The 22,425-nt window shown below is 40.6% G+C and overlaps 1 protein-coding gene across 2 annotated transcripts in view; it reads left to right on the forward strand.

Moving 5' to 3' along the window:
- The window catches only part of RAPGEF3 (Rap guanine nucleotide exchange factor 3), a 1,135,646-nt gene extending 1,113,711 nt beyond the window's left edge, over positions 1-21,935 (forward strand). For both annotated transcript variants that reach the window (XM_078688545.1, XM_078688554.1), the window contains 2 exons: positions 8,904-8,975; positions 21,043-21,935. In XM_078688545.1, coding sequence (XP_078544671.1) covers positions 8,904-8,975; positions 21,043-21,164 — 194 coding nt within the window. In that variant the 3' untranslated portion in view covers positions 21,165-21,935. The remainder of the gene's footprint in view (positions 1-8,903; positions 8,976-21,042) is intronic.
- Positions 21,936-22,425: the final 490 nt, after the last annotated feature.

Genomic DNA, 22,425 nt, shown 5'->3' on the forward strand with positions numbered 1-22,425 from the left:
CCTCGGTGCAGGCAACAATTCATACCCTGTTTTTTTGTAAATTTTTTACGGAACACAGAAAGACCTGGTTGTTGCCAATACTACAATTCATGGGCATAAGAAGATGCCGCCCGGCCCTGATTTATTTACAATTTCTGGAAGTGGAGGGCATATCGAGGCACATTGTTAGATTCTTGAAATGTATTTTCCGACATCGTTCTAACTTATAATGAAATTAGGTCTTAAACTTGCACGTTATACTGTGTGTTTTATACTGATTGTGTACAAATTATTAACTGAAAATTATGTTTATTAAATTGTGGTACTAAGTCATATTGTACATCTAATTCCTCTCGGGAGATATAAAATTGTCATCAATTTTTAACATACTATGTATATCAAATATTTATTTTAAAAGGTAAAACTGAATTCTATTTGCAAGAATTGCTTTTATGGTTTTTTTCTTGTTACAAAAAACCGAATAAAGTTTTTTCTGATTCAGATTCTGACTAGGGGCACATACAGAGGGAATGCATGGTTCAAATAAAAATCTGTTCTCTCAAATAAATCCCGTCCAAATCCAGTTGTATTTCAGACATTTTACAATAAAATGCCTGTATTACAAAGACCCTTGATAGATGCTTTATCAAAAGTCATGTGATTTAACTTCCTGTGATGGCATCATCATTATCTGTCACGTGATGCCATATATTGTGATGTAATCAGTGTCCAAGTTCACATGAGGTACATTTTGCTGAGGTCATTGAAGTGGGAAAGGGTGCTTGGCTTAGTTTCTGCTACACTTGACCATTTGTTGAATCAACCTACATGTTACTAAACACCTTGATTTGCAGGTATTCTAATATGCAGTTAAGAAAAACAGACATTGTCATTTTATAAACTCTTAATCCATGTAGCCCCTCCTACTGTTATTAATCTATGTACTATACAGTGTGGCAGAGCTATGAATTGCCTTTTCTTACATGGTGGAACATCAAACATAAATATTCAATAATAACTGCTGCATGGTGTTACAGGAATATGTACCAATAAAGCAGAGTTTATGTGAAAAAATAAAGTTACATATTTTTATCTTCCAAATAATGCTATTTGTGTTGAATTAAAAAAAAGAAGTCTTTGAGACCTGTAAGTTAATCTTATTGAAATAGAGCCCACTGTGCCATCCAAAATCAACATATTCCTCTGTCACAGTCTTACCTGTTCTGGAAGTGGGCTAACCTACAGGCCTCTCTAACACTGTAAACTTAGGACTTGCCTAAAGGGACATCTCCCGAATCACCTTAAAGTCTGTGGGGCTTATTTACAAGCCCCTTGCGCCACAGTTACGTCACTTTTCCCATGTTATAAATGACGCAAAAGTGGCGCAAGGGCTTGTAAATAAGCCCCTGTATGTCTACACCACCCACCTCGCCCATCAGAGCCATGAGGACTATGGTCAAAGAAGGCAGTCAAATGACATCCCAACATTGTGTCCGATGGCCTGAATCCTATACTGTAAATGGTATACTTTATTTTCTAGATGACTCCTGCAGACGTCCTGAACAAAGGTGTCATGGCAGGGTCAACAATAGTCAATTTTAAGGCACAAGAGAAATAATGTGATATTAACAGTGTGAAAACTATTTGAAGAAACTAAGAAGATAAAGTAGCGGTGCTGAAAATGTTACAAAAACCTGCAAACAATTGAGATTCACTTTGCTAGGGGAATGTGTGCAAATAAAATGATAGAGCAATAGAAAATGTATCAAGCCAACTGTGGTTTTGGACATATCCATATTCCACATGAAACCAAAATGCTGCATGGAATAATTAGTGCAAATGTTGGAAGACTTTGCAAACTGTAGGAATCAATACAAACTCCGGAAGCCAGGTGCAAATGTGAGAAGTCAGGTGAAAACTTTTAAATGATGCGTAAACCTAGGAAGCAGGGTGCCATCTTGGAAGTGAGGTTTAAACTACGGAAACAATGTGCCATCTTCTGAAGCCAATGGCAACCTTTTCAAACTTTGTGCAATCTTGGGAACTCCAGTGTTAACTTGGGAAGCAAGATGCCATCTTGGGAATCAAAGAAGGGCTGCAGTTTTTTCCAAATAACCATATTCTACCAAGTATTCATCTGGCCTGTGGCTGAGTCTAATACCCGTACCATTTGCTAGTGTTTGACCAGGTGAATTCACTATTGGTTAGCTGCTTATAGGGTGAGTCTCAGAACATCCTTTGAAAGCCAGGTGGAACCCAAACATATTTATGTTACTCCTCTCTAGGCTTTCTTCAGTGCTACAGCAATGCATTTGATCCGGGACTACGACAACCCTACACAGGGGTGATGCCTCCTTTAGGGTGTTGGGGCGTTGCCCAAGTCATATTTTGGCCAACCTGGCCCCAATCAGATTTGAGTGTTAGTAAAGAAGTAATCATTTACTTTAAAGCCCTTCAGCTGCTGCGGGCCAGTTGCTGCACATGAGGGGGTGGGGTTTAACAATATTGATAGACACCATCTAACTCGTCACAGATAGTGCAGCTCGGCCCAAGTGTACACGCCAATTTGAACTGCAGCCGTTGTCCTGCCAGCCCAGCATGCGCACTAGAGGCCACTCAGACTCTTTGTATTAGTGAGCCGGGGGTGAATCAAAGTGGCAGACCCATGCCTCAGTAATAATCAGTGAGGTCACCGCCCGAGCCAACCCTGGTGCTGCTGTAACAGCAGGAGCAGCTCCTGGATTGGCTTAGAGAGACTTTGTGCTTGTGACGTGAGGCAGCACGGGTGAGAGAAGGCTGTCTCTCTTCCCTTTACGTGTAGCACAAAGAGAGAAATTCTTTGATTGCTACACTACTACAGTACGCATTTGAAAAGAGCTGAGTTTCCCCAGGTGAGTTAAGTTTAATAACCCGTGAGTTGGTGACTTTCGTAAATACATAGGGGCAGATTTACAAGCCCCTTGCGCCACTTTTGCTTCATTTTTAACATAGGAAAAGTGGCGCAAAAGTGGCGCAAGTGGCTTGTAAATCTGCCCCATATTATACTTGGTAATGCAGTACACACGTTATCAATATTACCATTAGTATATTATTTTAGGCATCGCACTTTGTCTTTGCTTGTATTTAGGTGCATAGCACTCCTTGGGTTCTTAGTGCCCCCATCATGATGCTTTTTGAGGCCATATTGGGTAATGGCAAAGTTGTTAACTAAACCCCTTCCCTTTGTCCCTCTTTTGGCCCTGTTGTCCCAGGAATTTCTCCCGTTCTGTTACTGAACAAAGGATGTTAACTTCAAGCGTAGCCTGTTGTGGTTTCCACAGACTGGAGGGGGTTCGACGAAAGGTAATATGATAAGATGATGCCAATGATCGGAAGAATTAACCATTAAAAAAGAATTCAGGAATCTCTACTAGAGGAAATCCATATTAAATTAAAAGAACAACAAAAGTATCAGAATGCGTTTGTCATTTTGAAGCCGTGCAGACCGTCAGAAAAAACAAATGAATTTCCCTGTCCAGACGCCAGCCACTGGGATTGGGTTAGATGTGTGAAACTGCCTCTCTTGACTGACTTCCATGCCCAAATGTGAATTAATTTTGCCAATCCTGATTCAATGCATTCATGTAAAATTGAAAAGAAGAAAAAGCAATAGCGACAGGAAAGGGTATTTCAGGCGAACTCAACTGGCTGGCAAGTGAAGGAATGTGGAAACGTGGTCAGAGCAGCATTAGGAAAGCTAATATATTAAACCACTGAAATGTATAAGCTTTGAGAAGGCATTATGCACAAAGAGGTGCCTTTAACCCCAGCCAGCTCTAAATACTGTTTTTTTTTCTAGTACCGTGCCAGGGTAGGCCCTTACTACGGTTGCTGCGGGTCGTTCATTCGGCATTTTCATTCTCCATTCTCTGGATACTGTTTTTGTTTGATGATAAGTGGAACTTGAACAGCACCACAGATGTTTTCCACACTCAGTGACTGGTCTGTGCAATCAGTCGATCTATGGATATTCGAAAATGATTGGAGTACATAAACTGTGCTGAGTGGCGCTGGTTTTTTGAGAGTGCAAAATTAAGCAGGGGTGGTTAACTGGTGTTTTGCCAGTTTTTTTTACAGAATTAGGAGCGGTACATAACTTACACCCACGTATTTTGTGCATCAAGTACCTAAGTAGTGTATTTACAAACCTCAAATTTCATGTGCACGTAGTGTGGCATGCAGTTTGTTTCCCTTCTCTTTAGGTTCTTGCAGCCTGATTCATCATTCTCCCGTTTTGCGAGCCCCTAATAGCGATTCATAAGGAATCGCTATTAAGGACTTGCAAAACGGGATTCATGTAGAAAATATTGCGATTCCTACATGTTCCTAATTTGCGATTAGCAAATTGCTAATCGCAAATAAGGAATAACTCCCCATGCATTCCTATGGGCCTAGAGGCAAATAAGGATGCGATTTCAAGGGTGCAGGGGTGTCCAAAGGACACCCTGTAGCACCCCTGAAATGTAATCTACATTGGTGTTGTGCACACACATGTCCAAAGGACATGTGTGTGTGTAACATGCAACTTAGAAAAATGCATTTAAATGCATTTTTCTAAGTTTTTGCTATTTACCACGAGGTCTGACCTCTCGGTAAATAGCGGCCCAAAATTGCAATTTCGCAATTTTAAAATGATTCCTGAATTGCATTTAAGGAATCTCAAATAGAGATTCCTTAAATGCAATTCTTCGCAAATGTGCGAATTCTTTAATAGCGAATTTTGCATTTGGGATGATGAATCCCAAATGCAAAAATTGCACTCGCAAAAGGCAAGATTCTGAGAATCTTGCCCTTTGCAAGTGCAATTTAGCTTGATGAATCAGGCTGTTAATGCCTCTGTGTGATTTTTTGTTTCCACATATGGCTGTTGGCTAAGTTTTCTTGTTCAACCCCAATCCTCCTACCTTTGACCCTGGAACATATACTTTTACTTTCCTGCCAGTCACTGGGTGTTTAGTTCAGCATTGCTGTTGTGGAAGGTAAACATACAATATAGTAGAGCAGCCTTAGTATAAGTGTGAGGAATGATTAGGACACAGTGAGCTGAGGAAATTACATTTATTAAAGAGATAATGATGAATCTGTTTTACTTTAATGGCTGCTGAATAGCTTGCCACATTTCTTCTCTATTTGTACATGAAAGGGACCAACATACACGAAGGAGCAGCTTGTCTCCACTAGTTCAGTATGGTTTGTTTGTTTGTGTTGAACATGTTCACTTATTTTGACGATTCATGACAACGCGCGCTCTGGGGTCTCCTTTGCTCTGTGCAAGAGAAGGTGGTGTTCAATGGGGGTTCCAGACTCCTCTTAAGTGTTCACTCCTCCAGCGCTGGTGCTGCCCATTCAATTTAATTGAGTCTTTGTTTCGAATATTTCAATCATTAAAGACACAAGAAGACAGCGCAATACAAACTGCACAAATACATATTATATAATTGCAAAAATACTAGAAAAGTTATTTTTTTAAATTAATAAAATGATAAAATGTTAAAAACCAGTTGCATAAGCTTGGTTAAGAATTTTTGAAATATGATTGTGTAACACAGGCTTATTTCTCAGTAATATGCTTTGGATGGCCTGGGTAATACACATTTCCATAATCTCATTTACATGATTAGGTAAAGCATCAACTCATAACCAATAGATGCTATAAGTTATGTACTTAAACATTTCTATTGTTTGGAATTACCACTCATTGCACCGTGTTTCTTCATATTGTTTGATCGAATGCCCCACAACCAGCACAAGAACTTGGCTGTAGCTATTGCTATATGTTCATGTGTGTTAGTCTTAAGAATACGAAGTGCAAGTTTACTGGACCTTGTGCCCAAATTTTGGCAGATCGGCTTGAGCCATTTGTCTCTGGGACATTTGTACTCTGGACATGCGAACAGAATATGAGGGATTGACTCATCAGTAATTTGACATGATGGACATTTAAAGTCCGTTGTGTTATGCCATTTTGCTGTGAATTATTTTATCGGAAGTGAGCCAACCCTAAACTGATGGTACTATTTCCTGTCACAAGGTTTGGTTATAAATATCCAATAAGCCTCAAACTGAGTATCAAACTTGTGCTTCAAGAATTTACCCAATAGGGAAGTATTCTGGACGGATGACAACCACTTTGTTTTGGCCAAATTCCTGTATGCTTCCTTATAAGCTTTTTTCGATGGAAATGTGCTGCCTGCTGGATCCTCCCACAAGTGACTGAACCCCATATCCACCAATGTGCCCTTAATTCTCTACGGTTAATTCCTTATCAATTATTCATGTTAATGTTAATTTACGTATAGTTGAAATAAGAGTTTATACAAACAGTTAGCATTGCGGGACAGGCACAGCCCCCTTTCAGGGGCTGTCATCAGCCCTCTGTCACCGTAGTGCTGGTCCAGGAAGGAAATATAGTGTGTAAACTTGTAAAGGGTTCTGACATTTTTTACGCTTTTGTGTTTTATTAGCATGCTGCTAGCATGCTACTAAAAAACAAAAGCTTAAAATGTGTCAGAATTTTTGTGCTTACACACTATGTGATGCTTTACAACAAAGTGTGCACAGAGAGTTACAAGGTCAAGTGACATGAATCACCCCTAACGGCCCAGTACTAATTGAATCACCAGGTCTGAAGTGACCAGAATGAGACATAAATTGCATTGTTGGGTGGCCTACTGCCAGTTAATGCTTATTCCTTGCTGTCTTATTTTGTCCAATCTGGCAAATCACAATAACTTGCATTTCCTCAGTAGATTTTAATTTGTAAAGGTATATCAATAAATTAGGACATCTTTGAGTTATCTCTAATTGTTTTGTGAACTTCTCTGGTTACACTGAATAAGCGGCTACCCAAAACATTATATGAAATCTCTTTGCTGATGTCATAACAACACTTTCACAGTGCTTTATTAACCTTTTACTTTCTTAAATGTACTCAAAATTAATCATTTTCCCACTCTTGTTTCACAATTTTCCCATTGGAAATCCCCCCCCCCCCCTCCTCGAACCCATCTTATAGCGGCGAGGATCACTTGCTACGATCGCTCGCCACAGGGCACTCATCCTGAAACTTTACACTCTACCACTTTCAAATGTCACCAGCCACCACTCTATATACGTTTTAGTCTAAGGAAAAGTAGGCAGTCTGTAGTTGTACAAGTCAAAATGTTTAGTGTACCCAAGGCCAGCTTCAAGACTGAGGATCCATGCTTAGTTCCAGTGTTTGCATTTTAACAAAGGTTCTTGCCCCTTTTGGTGCTGGTGTGCGGGGGGAACATCCTTTACAACGCGGATGTTACCCCGCACTACAGTTACGACGCGTCTTTTACAACGCAAGTCGTAACCACGACTTGCGCTGGAGGACGCTCAAGGACAAGGAATAGTAGATTTACTATTCCAACACCTTCCCTACTGTACGTAGGCTGGTGTTGGAATAGTAAATTTAACTATTCTAAGTCCAGCACCCCTACAGCGCAAGTCGACTTGCGTTGTAAAAAACGCATTGTAACGGTACGCGTGGTAATACCACGTGTCGTACCGTCATACATCCGGTGTGCGGAGATGGGGCATAATAACAATTCACAAAGAAACTACTGTTCTTTAAAAATGTTAAGTCTGCCAGCTTCAATAAATGTGATTTAGTGCATTGACATGATGATGTTTCTGTGAATCCCATTGACAGCGCAAAAATTAGGGCATCTTTCAAATCTTTAATGAAACAATGACATCTCGAGCCCATATGCAAAAATTAGATGTTTAGGCAGCGCACTGGAATGTGAACTGGACATTGTTCCTTAGACTGCTAAGTTGGTAGTCAAGAACGCAGCACTTGTTTCATATTGTGTGGTCTTTGTAAGCCATTGCACTCTACTGGACACTAGTATGAGACTGGCTATGGTGATATAGAGCTCTCCAAATTACTCCCACACCTTATCCTGCCCTCCTCTATGCCCTTCTGACTTACTACATACAACCGCCCACAAGTGCAGAATAGATGCCATGCCACCTCGCTCACCAAAGTATGTATACCCCTACACTGGCGACATCCCACCCTCTCCTCACACACAGAATGGCTACTTGAACTGTACTGTGTGGGAGGGGGCTACAAGAAAATGATTTTCGCACTGAAAGATCAGTCATACGTTATTGAAGCCACATGGTGCCCTTTCATGGCAGGTGTCACAACATCGCTTGACTGAACCCTCTGCCAAGCGGAGAAGTAGATGCACCATTCTGGGAGATTGGGTGAAAGGCCATATGGACCGTGAGGAGATGGGCTGACTCCATGGCAGTTAGTGCACCGATGCGGCACTGGTGTACCCCCGCCCTTAGCTTCCCCTCTCCCCTAACTTCTCTTCCTCCACCATCTCCCTCTCACCTCCCTGCCCCACAGTGCTATTGTAGTCCACCAAGAAGGTTCAACTTATGAAGAGAGGACCCCTTATGTTTTGCAGGTTTGATTGCCAACTACCCACCGGACCGGGCCCCGTTTTTGTTTTTAGGTTTTTGCAGATGTATTGTGCTATTAGTGTCTCCAAAGGTGAATCCTACTACTGCATCTTAATGAACTTTACTTTTTCTTATGCTTCTCTTGACACCCGCTCCTCAGTGTCTCTCTGATTCTTTCGTTGTCACCCTATTATCAAATTTTCAATAAATAGATGTTGCAAAAATATAGCTATAAGCTAGGATATATCCATCTGGCAGGGCCAAATGTATCACGTGGCAGCACTTGCTAGTTGGTAATATTCAAAACGTTATTTATTAATGATCGATTTTGGATTCCTACAGAAAAACTTGTTTAAAACAACAAAACCTTTGAGATCAATCAGTTGTTCAGTTTTAGATTTCTTCATTCAAATAAACATTTCTTTAAATGTATCTTGCAGTCCCTCTGTCTCCATTGAGAAGCCGCCCTCACCACGTTCTGGAAGATTATAGCGCCGTGCGGATGTCCACATGTAAGAAGATATTACTAAGGCTTGTTCTGCATAAAGTTTTAATTGTACAAATATTAAGGATGTTTCATTAGTGAAAACGTGTATTTGTAGACACAGTTACACCACTTCCAGGGTCCCTGACCCTGTATACCATGGGTACTCACAAACTTTCTCTTGGGGGCCAAATTTACAGCGTGGTTTGTGGCCGAGGGGGCGGGGTCAGGTGGGGAGGGGGGTGGGGACGGGGCTAGAGCAAAAAAACTGGGACCATGAGGTTGAACACAGCCCCCTGCTGCTGTCTTTCTCCCTCTGTCTATCTCCCTCCATCTGTCTCCCTGCATCCGTCTCTCTCTGTCTCTGTCCTCCCTATGTCTGTCTCCCTTCCTCTCTCTCCCTCTGTCTGTTTCCCTCTGCCTGTCTCCCTCTGTCTGTCTCCCTCCTACCTCTGTCTGTCTCCCTCCCTCTGTCTCCCTGCGTCCGTCTCCCTGTCTGTCTCCCTCCCTGTCTCCATCCGTCTGTCCCCCTCCCTCTATCTCCCTCCCTCTATCTCCCTCCCTCTGTCTCCCTCCCTCTGTCTCCCTCCCTCTGCCTCCCTCTGTCTCCTCCCCATCTCCCTGTTGGTCTCTATCTGTCTCTGCCTCTATCTGCTTTTATCTGTCCTTGCCTCTATCTCTGTCTCCATCACTGTCTGTCTCTGTCACAGCCTGTCTCTGCCTCTAACTGTCTCTGCCTCTAGCTGTCTGTGTCCCTGTCTCTGTCTCTATCTGTCTCTGCCTCTGTCTGTCTCTGCCTCTGTCTGTCCCTGCCTCTACCTGTCTTCCCCTTTACCTGTCTCTGCCTGTTTCTATCTATCTAGCTGTCCCTGTCTCTATCTGGCCCTGTCTCTATCAGTCTCTATCAGTCTCTATCAGTCTCTATCTTGCTCCGGCTATATCCGTCCCTGTCTCTATCTCTGTCTGCCTATGTCTGTTTCTGTCTCTATCTGTCTCTGTGTCTCCATCTGTCGCTGCCTCTATCTATTGCCTCCATCTGTCTCTGTGTCTCTATCAGTCTCTGTCCAAACAGAAACCTTCCCAAAACGCCGTTTTAAAAGTCAGCTGGGAAAGCGCTTACAGCTAACTTTTAAAGGGCCTTTTGGGAAGATTTCTGAAGGTGTCCTTAGGTCACAGAGGCGGGCAGTAAACACAGAAGATGGCCGCAGGAGCATACGTAGTGAATACCTATTTAATAGGTATTCTGTGTTTACTGCCGGCCGTGGAAACTGCAAGGCAAGGTCCGCGGGCCGCCAGTGAAGGCGCGCTGGGCCGCTGGCAGCCCCCGAGCCGTACTATGAGTACCAGTGCTCTATACTAAGTTACTTCTGGCGTGATTTTACTGCTTGAGAATGTATTGATCCCCTTTATTTATCTAGTTCTCTCTGGAACTTGTTGGAGCCTTATAAAGTATTAGCATTAATAGTGTCTAGATTTTATTTTAACTATACAGTGTGATTTGGGAACCTTTTGACAAAACTTAATTTTCGTAGAGTACCGAGGCTGCTTAACTGTGAACACTTAAGTAGCGTGTGTTGGAGAAGAGCAAGGAAGTGAAAAGGACCAACGAAATTATATCCAGGCTCTAATTCTCATTTCCGTATCGAGGGGTGGCACCGAAATTTTTTTCCTTCATCTCAGGAAATAACTTCTCCAGATATGTAGATATAAAGCACGGAGAACACAGAAGAAGTTGTTGTTGTAGTGCTGCAAAAAAAAAAAATTCAAAGCCAACAAGGTGTTAGTCTGTTTTATTTTTTGTAATTGAAATTGCAGTAATCCATGATTCTCTATATATGTGGTTGTGCTGATTGGTGAGTCGGTGAGTGTGAGAAAGAGCCAAAAGGTGGATGATGGCTGAGCGTATTTATGGATGAAACCCACCCCAAGGAGCAAACTTCCTCCAGGGCCTCCCAGTCATACACACCCTCCCTCCACATTAGCAAAAGAAGCCAGACTCCTTCTTTGGTGTGTAAGCAGCCGCAGTTTATAAGAACATTTTTCTTACTTGGTCATAAGTCTCACAAGGTATTTAGGGCCCGATGTAGGTGGCCATTTACTGACCGGTAACGGCCGATTTCGGCCGTTACCGACCGGTAAATGGGTATTTGTGATGTAGGGGCCCTATTTTACTGATTCGGTAAAATTACCGAATCGGTAAATTAACCAAATCGGTAAAATACCGAATCGGTATTTTTACGGATTCAGTAACTTCCCGATGTAGGTGGAACTCATCTGAGTTCCAAAGGCCTTACAGATTCGGTATTTTCCCACCCAATCCAATTGGGTGGTAAAATCCCGAATCCAGGTGTGCGTGCACACCTATGCCATGTGACAGACAGACATGCCCTTAGGGCATGTCTGTGTGCCACATGGCACACATGCCTGTATTTGGGGTGCTAGAGGGTGTCAAAGTGACACCCCCTGCACCCTTGCTGAAATCGGTATTTACCGAATCGATAAATACCGATTCGGTATTGACCATTGATTCCTATGGGCTTCAAGGCCCATAGGAATCAATGGGCAATACCGAATCGGTATTTACCGATTCGGTAAATACCGATTTTTACAGATTCGGTAATTCAATTACCGAACCTTCCTAAATCTCCCTCCTTCATATTTACCGATTCATAAATACTGAATCGGTAAAATTCGGTATTTATGATTCTGTAAATACGATTTTCCTACATCTGGCCCCTGGTCATTAATATGCACCAAAGCAAGTACTATATTGAATGTAATGAACATAGCTTAACAAATACAATTGGAACATAACATGCACTTTATACAATGTTCTACATAGTCTTAACTCATAACTTCGGTGTTGATATCCACAGTCTTAAATCATTCCTTAGGGTCATTATAAGTTCTTTAGATGGACCCTGTAGTTCATCTTAAGATAGCGATTGTTGTTTAGGGTGACCAACTGGCATGGGTGAAAATTCAGGATGGTGAGTGTAAAAATTCAGGACAATGGGTCAAAATTCAGGAGAGAAATTCAGGACAGGAGTAACCCCGGGCCTAGTGGGCATAGTCGGGTTACCCGAAGGGCCACAGAGTTGAGAACAAACTCTGTGGAAATCCGTGGAGCTCCGCTACGCCACCCACCTCCCACCTACCCTATTAACAATTGCTTACAACTTTAAAAAAAAACTTTAAAGTAAATAAAAACAACTTACCTTAGCTGCAGTGTCCTCTGGCTGCCCTCCTCCTCTTCATCGCGTTCTCTGGAAAAACTGCGCATGCGCAATTCAGGTAAGGTGTTTTTATTTACTTTAAAGTTGTTCTTTTAAAGTTGTAAGCAATTGTTAATATGGCGGGTGGGAGGCGGGGGCTGGCCCACTCTGCTCTGCTGCGGAGTGTGTGGAGATTTGCCGATTCCGCGTTCTCCGCGAAACGTGGAGTAGGCAAATCTCCGCACACTCTGCAGGCGGAGCGGAGGTCTCTGCCCGGGGTTAGACAGGAGGTCAAAATTCAGGACAAAATTTCGGGATAAAAGATACGTTTTACAGACACGTCAGTGGAGGTCGCATAATAGTGTAAAAGTAAGTAGATAGCAACCACTAGTACAAGTCAAAATACGTTTATATTAGGTTGAGACAATCGTGCAGTTGCCATTTTTTCTGTATGCCCTCTGCTTGCTACCTGAGATGATTCAAAACTCGCATCTCGCTCCAGCAGGTATTAGTCATCAAAGAATGATGAACCACACCTGAAAACAAGTGGGGCTGCTTTTATTGTTGATTGAAAACTACTGGATATACAAAGAACCCCCTTTCCACCCTCCCAGGGAAACACCTGATGCCCGGTCCGGCCAGTCCGGCCTTGCTACCACCCTCCAATGGTGCCCCTCTTCTTCACATAGACCGTCTCTCATGTGTATTTAATTTCTTTAATAGTGCTACTCATGCCAAGTATGTAGGACAGGGTGTTGGAGTGCGTTACATCACACACATCATATAGAGACAAGGACTGATATAAATGTGAAAGTCAGTGTGTAAGAAATGTTACTTAAGATAATGGGTGCTAAAAGGTGTAAGCCAGCAACTATGCTGCAAATGGCAGCAATGGTAAACATCAATAAAATACTAGATGCTATGGCCAATGCTGCATTGTTGCATGCCGGCAAATGAAGGTGCAAATCTCAATTTTTCTAACATGCCAGCAATGATGACTTCTCTGGTCGATGACCTGAAAAAGTCAGCTACCGCTCCGGATATTAGATATGGGCCCACTCAACACCAATGCCACCAAAGCTACGGAACACCAAAGTCCACAAACCATGGTACAGCTCCAGAAGCTGAGCAAAACTTGGTGTCTCAAAAAAAAGGAGCAGCAAAAGTGTACATGGATCTCTGCCTTGATGTTCACACCCCGGACCAAAACAACAATCTGTGTACAACAGGCAGTGCCTCACCCAGAGCAGAGGACTACACGAGGGTGCCAACTACAACCACAAAACAAAGTCACAATTAATGATCCAAATTCTCTAGATGTTTTGAGAATTCCCTAACCAAGGAAAAACAAGAAAATATTGAAACTACATAAAGGTATTAATAATAGATCAACCCTACTTCAATGGCTATGGTCAAAACCTGAAGAGGAGCAGGGGACAACTGGACCACTCATTACAAAAGATAAAGTGGACTAAATCTAGACAAGAGGTAGATGCCAGTGATTTGGGGGTCACCAACCCAGATCAAAAGGAGTCTGCTAAGGAAGTCATGGACATCATAACAATAGTAAATGCGGCTATGACTCCAGAAAAAGCCAGTGCAGAATGTCCACTGGAAAAGGACCTCCCACTCCACCCAGTACAGCCAATTTATCTGAAGGAAAGGAGTCCCTCAGCCTAGTTAAGACCTCAGTAGGGTCACAAACACCACCAGGGCCCACAGGTCCTAGAGACTCAAGAGAGTCATCGAACAATCAGACTTCACAAACAGGACAATCGGTAAAACATGGTGTTCCGACAGGCTTGACAGAGAACCGAGGGGACTGCAAACTGTTTAAACCTCCAGCATTGATCTCTGATATATCAAGCAATCTGGAAGCGATTACCCAAATTGGGTAAAAATGTGTGCCTCCTCGAGTTGTGCACAATAGCACGCCGTTTGCGTGAGTTTGGTCAGGACTGGCTCTCTGGACAACCTCCCCTTGTATGCCGACTCGAGTTGAGCTCAATTTGGGTCAATGCTAAATAAATCTCATATCAATACCGAAACCAAGGCATGCATGATTGGGAGAAAATCAATAAGCCCATACATTAAAACTCCAATCTCTAAGTAGATTAAGTTGATATTGGTCCTGATAAATAGCTACTAGATCATTATTATGACTACATGGAAGCTAGATACATGCTGACCTGTAGATATATAAGATAACTAAAGTCTAACAGACAGCACCACACATGTTTTATATAGGTAAGAGAATTAATTATTAAATAATTAATCAATGTGTAATTTATTTTACAAAAAATATTTAATTGATAAGTATGTTAATTTAACCCCTACGCTATCCTACATTTTCCACACTGTTACACTGACTGGAGTTGCAATAGTAATTTTAACCCCTATGCTATCCAACTGTTTCCCTACTGTTGAACTCACTGGAGTTGGAATAGTAATTTTTACCCCTCTGCTATCCAACACTTTCCCTACTGTTGCACTCACTGGAGTGGGAATAGTTAATTTTACCCCTACGCTATCCAACACTTTCCCTACTGTGGCACTCACTGGAGTGGGAGTAGTAATAATTATTACCCCTCCGCTATCCAGCACTTTCCCTACTGTTGCCCTCACTGGAGTGGAAATAGTTCATTTTACCCCTCTGCTAAGCCAACACTTTCCCTACTGTTGCACTCACTGGAGTGGGATTAGTAATTTTAACCCCTACGCTATCAACAGATTCCCTGCTGTTGCACTCACTGGAGTGGGAATAGTAATTTTAAACCCTACACTATCTAGCACTTTCCCTACTGTTGTACTCACTGGAGTGGGAATAGTAATTTTTACCCCTACGCTATCCAACACTTTCCCTACTGTTGCAGTCACTGGAGTTGGAATAGTAATTTTATTTCCTCCGCTATCTAATATTTTTTGTATTATTTTAGCTAATGTAGTGTATAAATAATTTATAAAAAAATTAAAACAATTTATGTTATTAAAATAAATATGAAAACATATTATTAAATAAGTGTATATATTATATGTATATGTTTAATGTATTTTTAAATTATATATTGTAATTTTTAAGCATTTTAAAATATTTGTAGCTGTTTATTTTGATTATATGTATTTATTTTACATTATTTTTTAAACTTAAATAAAAAACAATATTTTTAACGATATTTTTGACATCGATATTTTTTTTCTCGATATTTTTGCACTTACCATAATGTAGCTAGGATGTCGATATTCTTGACTTCGATATTTTTGCAGCTATGTTTTTGTAGGTCGATATTGTGATCTTCGATATTTTGACAGTGATTCGGAGTATAAGCAGAGTCAACTAGATTACTTTTGCTTGCTACCTGAAGTTATGGATGGCCTCATGACTTCCAGGAAACCCACCACAGAGTGCATTTTTTAGGGGTCCTGGAACAAATGTCCTCAGTGGTGCAAGTCAGAGGTATGTACCGATTTCAGACATGCATTTCTGATGTTCTCTGCCTCACTCTGTCCCTTGACCAGCAGAGTTTAGCCTTGGGTACTGTAAGAGGATCTTTGGTTGCCCTATCTGCCTGCATGTGTCTCTCTGATAAGACCTTGTTTAAATTAATGTTGCCAGGAGTGGTGCTTCCCTGAAATATTTGTTTTACTTGTTTATGCCAATTCTGTTTGTTTCTCCTCTGGGAGTTAGATCTTGTGTTAGTGTCTCTTATAACATCCTCATTTGAGCAAATAAACAGTTGACCAGATCGAATTCTGGCTCTGAAGATGCCTTATTGGAGGCTGTGATTTCATCCTGTAGAGTTAGATGACTCCAGGGCCTTGTGGACAAGCCACAAGTCAGTTATCTATCCAGTTAGACTTGTTGTACTAGCCCTTCTTTCCTATTGAAAGTGTTATCTGCCTTTCGCATGGGGCATTCCATAACTCTTTCATCTTTCTTCTACCATCTTCATCCAAATAAGGAGAGGTGGCTGCATAGACAGGGTCCCAGGTGTGCAATGCATTACTACCTCCATAATCCATGACAGGAAGACAGGACAGACAGGATAATCAGCTCTTTGTGGTCGTCACAAGTGCCAAAACAGTGCCCAATTTAGCTTTGGGTTACGCTTTATATTAAGATCTGCTCTGCCTTGACCTACAATTACTCTCCAGCTGGCATTCATGCCCACTCCACCTTTGCCATGGCTGCTTCTACCTGCTCTCCTTGGTGGCATTCCAGTGGTTGGCATCTCCCAGTCAGCCACATGGTCATACGCGCATATTTCTGCATAATATTTTGGCCTCGTAGGTCTAGCAGACAGTGATGGATCCTTTGCCAGGGCTGTGTTTCATGACTTCCTTGATTCATCAACACTGCTCAATCCCACCTCCCAGTAAAGTATTGCTTTTGGACTCATTCAAAAGATGAGGAATCTGGCATTTGGGAATATAACTGGTGAATACAAATTATTCCTGTAGAATGCTAACTTCCCTCCCATGCCCCCCTGTGACTTAATACGATCATTTGTAAGGGCCCATGGTATTGGAATATATGCTATTTTTTGCTGCCATTAATGCTCTTTGTTACTCTCTGCACACCTCGATGGGGCATGGAATAGGCCCAGGAGCTTACAGCAGTGCACCAGTGGGTAATTTGTATGCTACAATGGTAGGTAGAGTGGTGGCTGAGGCCACAAGGGTCCCCTAGTGATGCAGGGGGGCTATTGTTGGGAAAGTGGTGGAAATTCATAAGGTGAAGAGCTTATACTATCCATAAGAAATATTGTTACAGAAGGTAACGTTGTCATCAAGCCATCTGGTTTGTCACAAATGAATACTTTACCGGGGAATTTGCCAATATTCTTCCAATTCCGTGCTGTTAGACTATTCCATAAGAATCTGTACTCATCAAACTGAAACAATTTTATGCTCATTAAACACAGTCAATGCATGCAAATCCTTCAGAAACAAGGCAAGAAAATAATCAGAAATGTAAGACAGAATGTGTGTAAGACTCTTTCCTTTGCAACTATGATAGAGATATAGTTAGTATAGTTAACGGGTCATCATTAAGGACAACTTCCTTCCAGTTGGCACCATTGGCACCATGAGAATCTAGAGGTTAGGAAAGTAGAAAGAAAAAAGTCTGACCCATTTGTCAATCAAGCCATAAATATAGAGAACCATCCACGTTTTTAATGGTTATCATGTGCAACAATGTCATGATCAGAGTAATCCATTATTAGCCGTGCATAGGTTTTGTAGCAATATATACTATCCCCTAATATTTTCCATCTCTAAGATGTAGTGAAATCAATAGGGAATTCCTCATGAGGAGATCAAAGTACCATGTCTTGTGGGATTCTTCTCCACCCAATAAACTAGATGTCCTACATTTTCTGCATGTCCACAGTTGCAACAAATCATGTCCATTTTATAATAACCATCAATAAGGTACCTGCGTCTTCTTTGCTTTCACTGCATGTACATTTTTGCCTATGAGAATATTCTGAAAATCTAGGACCATCATTGGGCATGCCTGCTATAGATGTTTGAACTCGAATGCACTAATTACGAAAAGCTTGGATTGACAGTCTTGCATGCATCATTAAAAACTGATTGCCTATAGCTGTTCACACAATTACAAGATGTTAATTGTATATGTAAAATACTATATTGATAATATTGTTTACAATTAATTGCATGTGTCATTATCAAATGCGATGTTTACCAAATTATTACATTTCATGTGTCATATTTTTCGCATGAAGCAAATACAACTACATTATGAATATAGTGGTACATACTTCATACTTTATTGATTATTCATATATAATCAATAAAAGCAAAGATCAAAAAATGTACAGTCATCACAGTTTAAAAATGTCAGACTAACCCAGACAAATCCATACTAGGAATAAAAGGGTGTTCATTTGGTATGATGTACAGCAGATTAAAAAAAAACACCCAAAAGAATTACTAACTGTGGAGTTGCTCAACATCCTCAGGAAATAAAGTTCAGGTATTAATTTATAAAACCCATACATTTGTAGAACGGGAATTGAAAAAAAAACCATGTAAATGGATTATAAAATGTACAACAAAAATACAAACTGCAACAATATGCTTAGAGGATTTGTCGCAAGAGAAAACAGCTTTAGTAGTTGAATTAAATTGTCCATGGAAAGCTGAGGTAGCTTCTAAAGTTAAATCTTGTTAGCAGCGTTTTCTCCCATGGTTTGCTAACCCCCCAAAAATATATAGCTCCATCTCTGGTGTGGTTTGAATAATAGTGTAAAGTGGTTTTATGAATGCCTTCAGAATTTTGTCACAAAACTACCACGAGCAGTTACCTGGTGATCATTTTTGTACACTTTTAAATGTAAAAATTAATTACGTGTAACTAATACACATAGTGGTATTAAAGTTAAAATCCCTTTTTTCATACCTAACAATCCAAGACATCATGGAAAGACGAACAACAAACAGTTATTAATATTTTCAAGAGTGAACTCAAATTATTCAATGCTGTTCAATATTATTTTTTTTGCAGCAGGCTCTCCCAGAGTTAGATGGTGCTGTTTATGTTGATTATCTTCGTCTTCTCTGTGGAGATGTTGGGGTATAAAGAGGTGCTTGTAGTAGATGGGACAGTTGCATTTCTTATTGTTACAGCAGTTTTCCAAGGTTATTTAGGGCTGACACAGTAGAAGCGGGCCTTTCCACCATCTGACGACTGAAAGTGAGCAATGATGGCTGTCATGCATTTCATGGAACAGGTATTAGACCATAGGTAATGTCTTTATTCAGTATTTAACTGCTACATGTGCTGCAGTTGTAGCTTTTAGGGTATCTCTGATCTGAGGAAATGCAGAATGTGACTCGACCTGCTTTTTAAATGAATCGAGTAACTGTTCTTGTTCCATTTTTGTTACGAGTCAGCGGAGGTCCTCATTGATTCCCCTGGCGTTATTGTTTCTTGATGTTCATTTTCGAACATGTCTAATGCCACCTCTTCACTATATGGTGAACTCCTTTTCCACATTAGTTGGTGGCATTGACATCTGTCAATACCTCCATGGATTCTAATTAATATAGGGATTATTTCTTTAGGAGAAAGGAATTCCTCCTCGCTTATTTTCATTAATTATTTGGTGTTAGTCAGCAACTGAGATAGTCCTGGTGCAAACAGGCATGTCAGAGATGTTTTTGTAGGAGAAGGAGTATTAGAGCATATTTGTGCTGATAGTCTCACGGAATTTGAAGTTGTGGTTGGAACTAAAGATATTCATTTTTGAGCTATATTCTGTGCTGTAAATTATGTCTTCTTGTTTTCAGCAGTGGATACATTTTTCTACTAAAGACTTGATCTGATTGTGACATAAGGTTTCTTTGATTTTTGTTTTCTAATTCTCCAATGCAGTAGAGGTTTTCTTTGCAGGGGGCTTTCAAAACTGTGGCATGAGATGGTAGTTGGTATCCTTGGTGGTATGATTTAACCACTAATTCCAGATGGTGGTCTTGTAACTAATGTTGGGCCAGCTGCTGATCTAGATGCACATTCTTCAGGTTCATCATTTACATAAGGAGGCAACATTTTGTACCAGAAAAGGTTCATGTTATAGTGGCGAATCTAATGTGATGCATACCACATTAAGTCTAACGCTTACAGATGGATCGTAATTAAAAGTTGTGCAATGTTTATTAATATTATTCTTGGGAGGGGGGGTCAGAATTGGGTGGTACTTAATGCGCCAGATGAATTCCATTCAGAATGGGGTCATATTTTATGAGGTGCCATAAGTAATACTGCATTTATCGGGCCAGTCGTAATGAGGGCTCCTTTACATAATTACCCTCAGTATAAGTTGTCCAGTAATAGTTGTGTAATTTGTTGCACCAGATCTAATATGACTGACAATATTTAAATCCATATTTTTTAAAAATAATAAACTTGTTTAAAAAAATCCCTAAAGGAATTTGGATAGAATCTGGATAGAATACACCATCAAAGGGAATTTAGGTGCCTAATGACTGAATTACAATTTAAAATGCACTCATAATTTTTATAGGGTCAATCATTATCATTACCTGTACTATCGTTCTAGGCTACAATCTCTAACTCACCAACAAAGCCTTCTGTCTCAAAGATTTCCACTGTTGAAAGGACATTATATTCCAAATGTTATAAAGGGTATTGAATTGAGGGCGCTCACCATTTTCCATGGCGTTCCTCTTCCATGACACAATTTCACAGATCCATCTCTTAAGGTCCTGGAAATGTTTTGATACATCCTCCACCTCCTGCGGAAATGATGGCACTCTATTGATTTGCTTAATGATTACTTTCCAAGTATTTCTTTTTTGATGAAAGATCCTTATTGTTTGCAATGCTCATATCGCTCTGAGGCTCATCAGTGGCTACTTCCTGTACATATGTGCATGCACCTAAGCTACGGCATGTAGTATTTCTAACATGTGGTAAATATAGTACACAGTAAATAATGAATATTCAGGAGTGATATCTACCAGGTATGATTGCTGCATCTTTAAATAACAGTATTACAGAGTGTGCTAAAAAGTCATAATGATGCAATATGTTCTCTACGGTATTGTTAATTAAGGGGATATTTCTCAGACATTTAACACAGGACTCATTAGTTGGGCCTAAACATCCTTTCTTAGAACAGCAATTTAGCTAGGGGGTGGCTAAGTGTTTGCTTCATTGTTCTCGGATAAACGTATGTCTGCCGCTAGGACATACCTGTATGTGTTAAAAATGCATAACAGCAAAGCACAGTTGTACATGGCTCAGTAATTTAACTACAGACCATACTAAGTTTAGAAATCTACATATATTTCTTCTTCTTAAATGTAATTCTTGGTTGACATGTTTTGCAGGCTCTGAACAGTCCCTTACGACGAGGAGTGCAGCCACCACATGGGCATACATTCTGCAAATGAAGGTCATTGACAACCAGAAGAAGCTCTGCCAGCTTTCTCGTGACCTGGAATCCTCATGACACTTAAATGATTTCACAGCCATTCTGAACAACAAAGTTTATTGCAAGCACAGTACTGTGAGGTGAACCAAGAACCAACAAGAAAGTGTCTGTTAGCCCCAATGCAGTGGCCTAGAGAAAGGCCTCCCTTGCCACTTGACGTCATGCCTTTCACAGAGCTGCTGGACAGAGAATATTTGCAGCTGATGATGATGAAGGGGCAGTAGACAATGTTTTGCTCAACTATTGGCATAACTTTGGTTCAACAATTCACAATTAACAATGTGGATTAGCTTAAAGGACTACATTGCCATTCACCTCTAATTCTCAGGTCTTTCCTTACAGAAGAAGGGCTATACTTTAAGTTTCTTGGTTGTGGACAACTTGTGGGTTTGGTTCAGTGAGAAAGAATAAACTTTGGAATACGTGCCCTGGAAAATCTAAGCTTAAGAACACTGCATGCTGAGTAGCTGAACATGTTCTGCATGTCAGTGAAAGTAGTGGGGAAGGAAAAAGGTTAGATTACATGAAGGGGCATCTCAAAACCACAGTATTTCTGCAGGTGACTTACAGATTTTGGTATGCTTACATGAATCTTTGAAATATCATACCCTGAGGTGTGAGTGTACATTATTGTAGCAATGCCAACCAGCTTGGCAACTAGATGTTGTTTTGTTACATTTCAAACTTATGTAAAAAGAAAAATATGTAAAATCTATAATATATTTTGAAGTGCTTGATAGACTAAAAGGATCATGCTTTTACTTAAATATGATGACATTGCATCTTTCACATGTCTCTGGGGTTTCTTCTTTCAGAGAAGGTTGAATTCTTAGATTTGGTACACCTGGTTGTGTCTATTGTAATCATGAGTTTCTGTGTCTCAAAAAAATACTAAATCTTATGGTATGTCATGGTTAAATTATAGACCCTCTAAAATCAGCTTTCATTTTCCTGAATTCCCCCCAAAACACTTCATCATAAGGCTCTCTTTAGATAGTGTTTGAAAGGGCCGAGTCCATTAGTTCTAGACCTTCTCCAGAGACAATATCTGATGGTTCTACTTATCAGCAGGAAAGTGTAAAGGGGAAATAAATAGTTAATACACGGCTAATTACTCAATAACTTTCCTTGAGACATAAAAATTCACCAACAACTATATAAGGTAAGTTGGTTTATTACAAAGCCAAAAATAACTGGACATAGGAACACCTCCGTAATAAGGTATAGAGATACAAAGGAATTAGCATGAAGCCTAATCTAAGCATCCAACTTAAACGAT

Source organism: Lissotriton helveticus, chromosome 1_1 (genome assembly GCF_964261635.1).
Source record: "Lissotriton helveticus chromosome 1_1, aLisHel1.1, whole genome shotgun sequence".
NCBI lineage: Eukaryota > Metazoa > Chordata > Amphibia > Caudata > Salamandridae > Lissotriton > Lissotriton helveticus.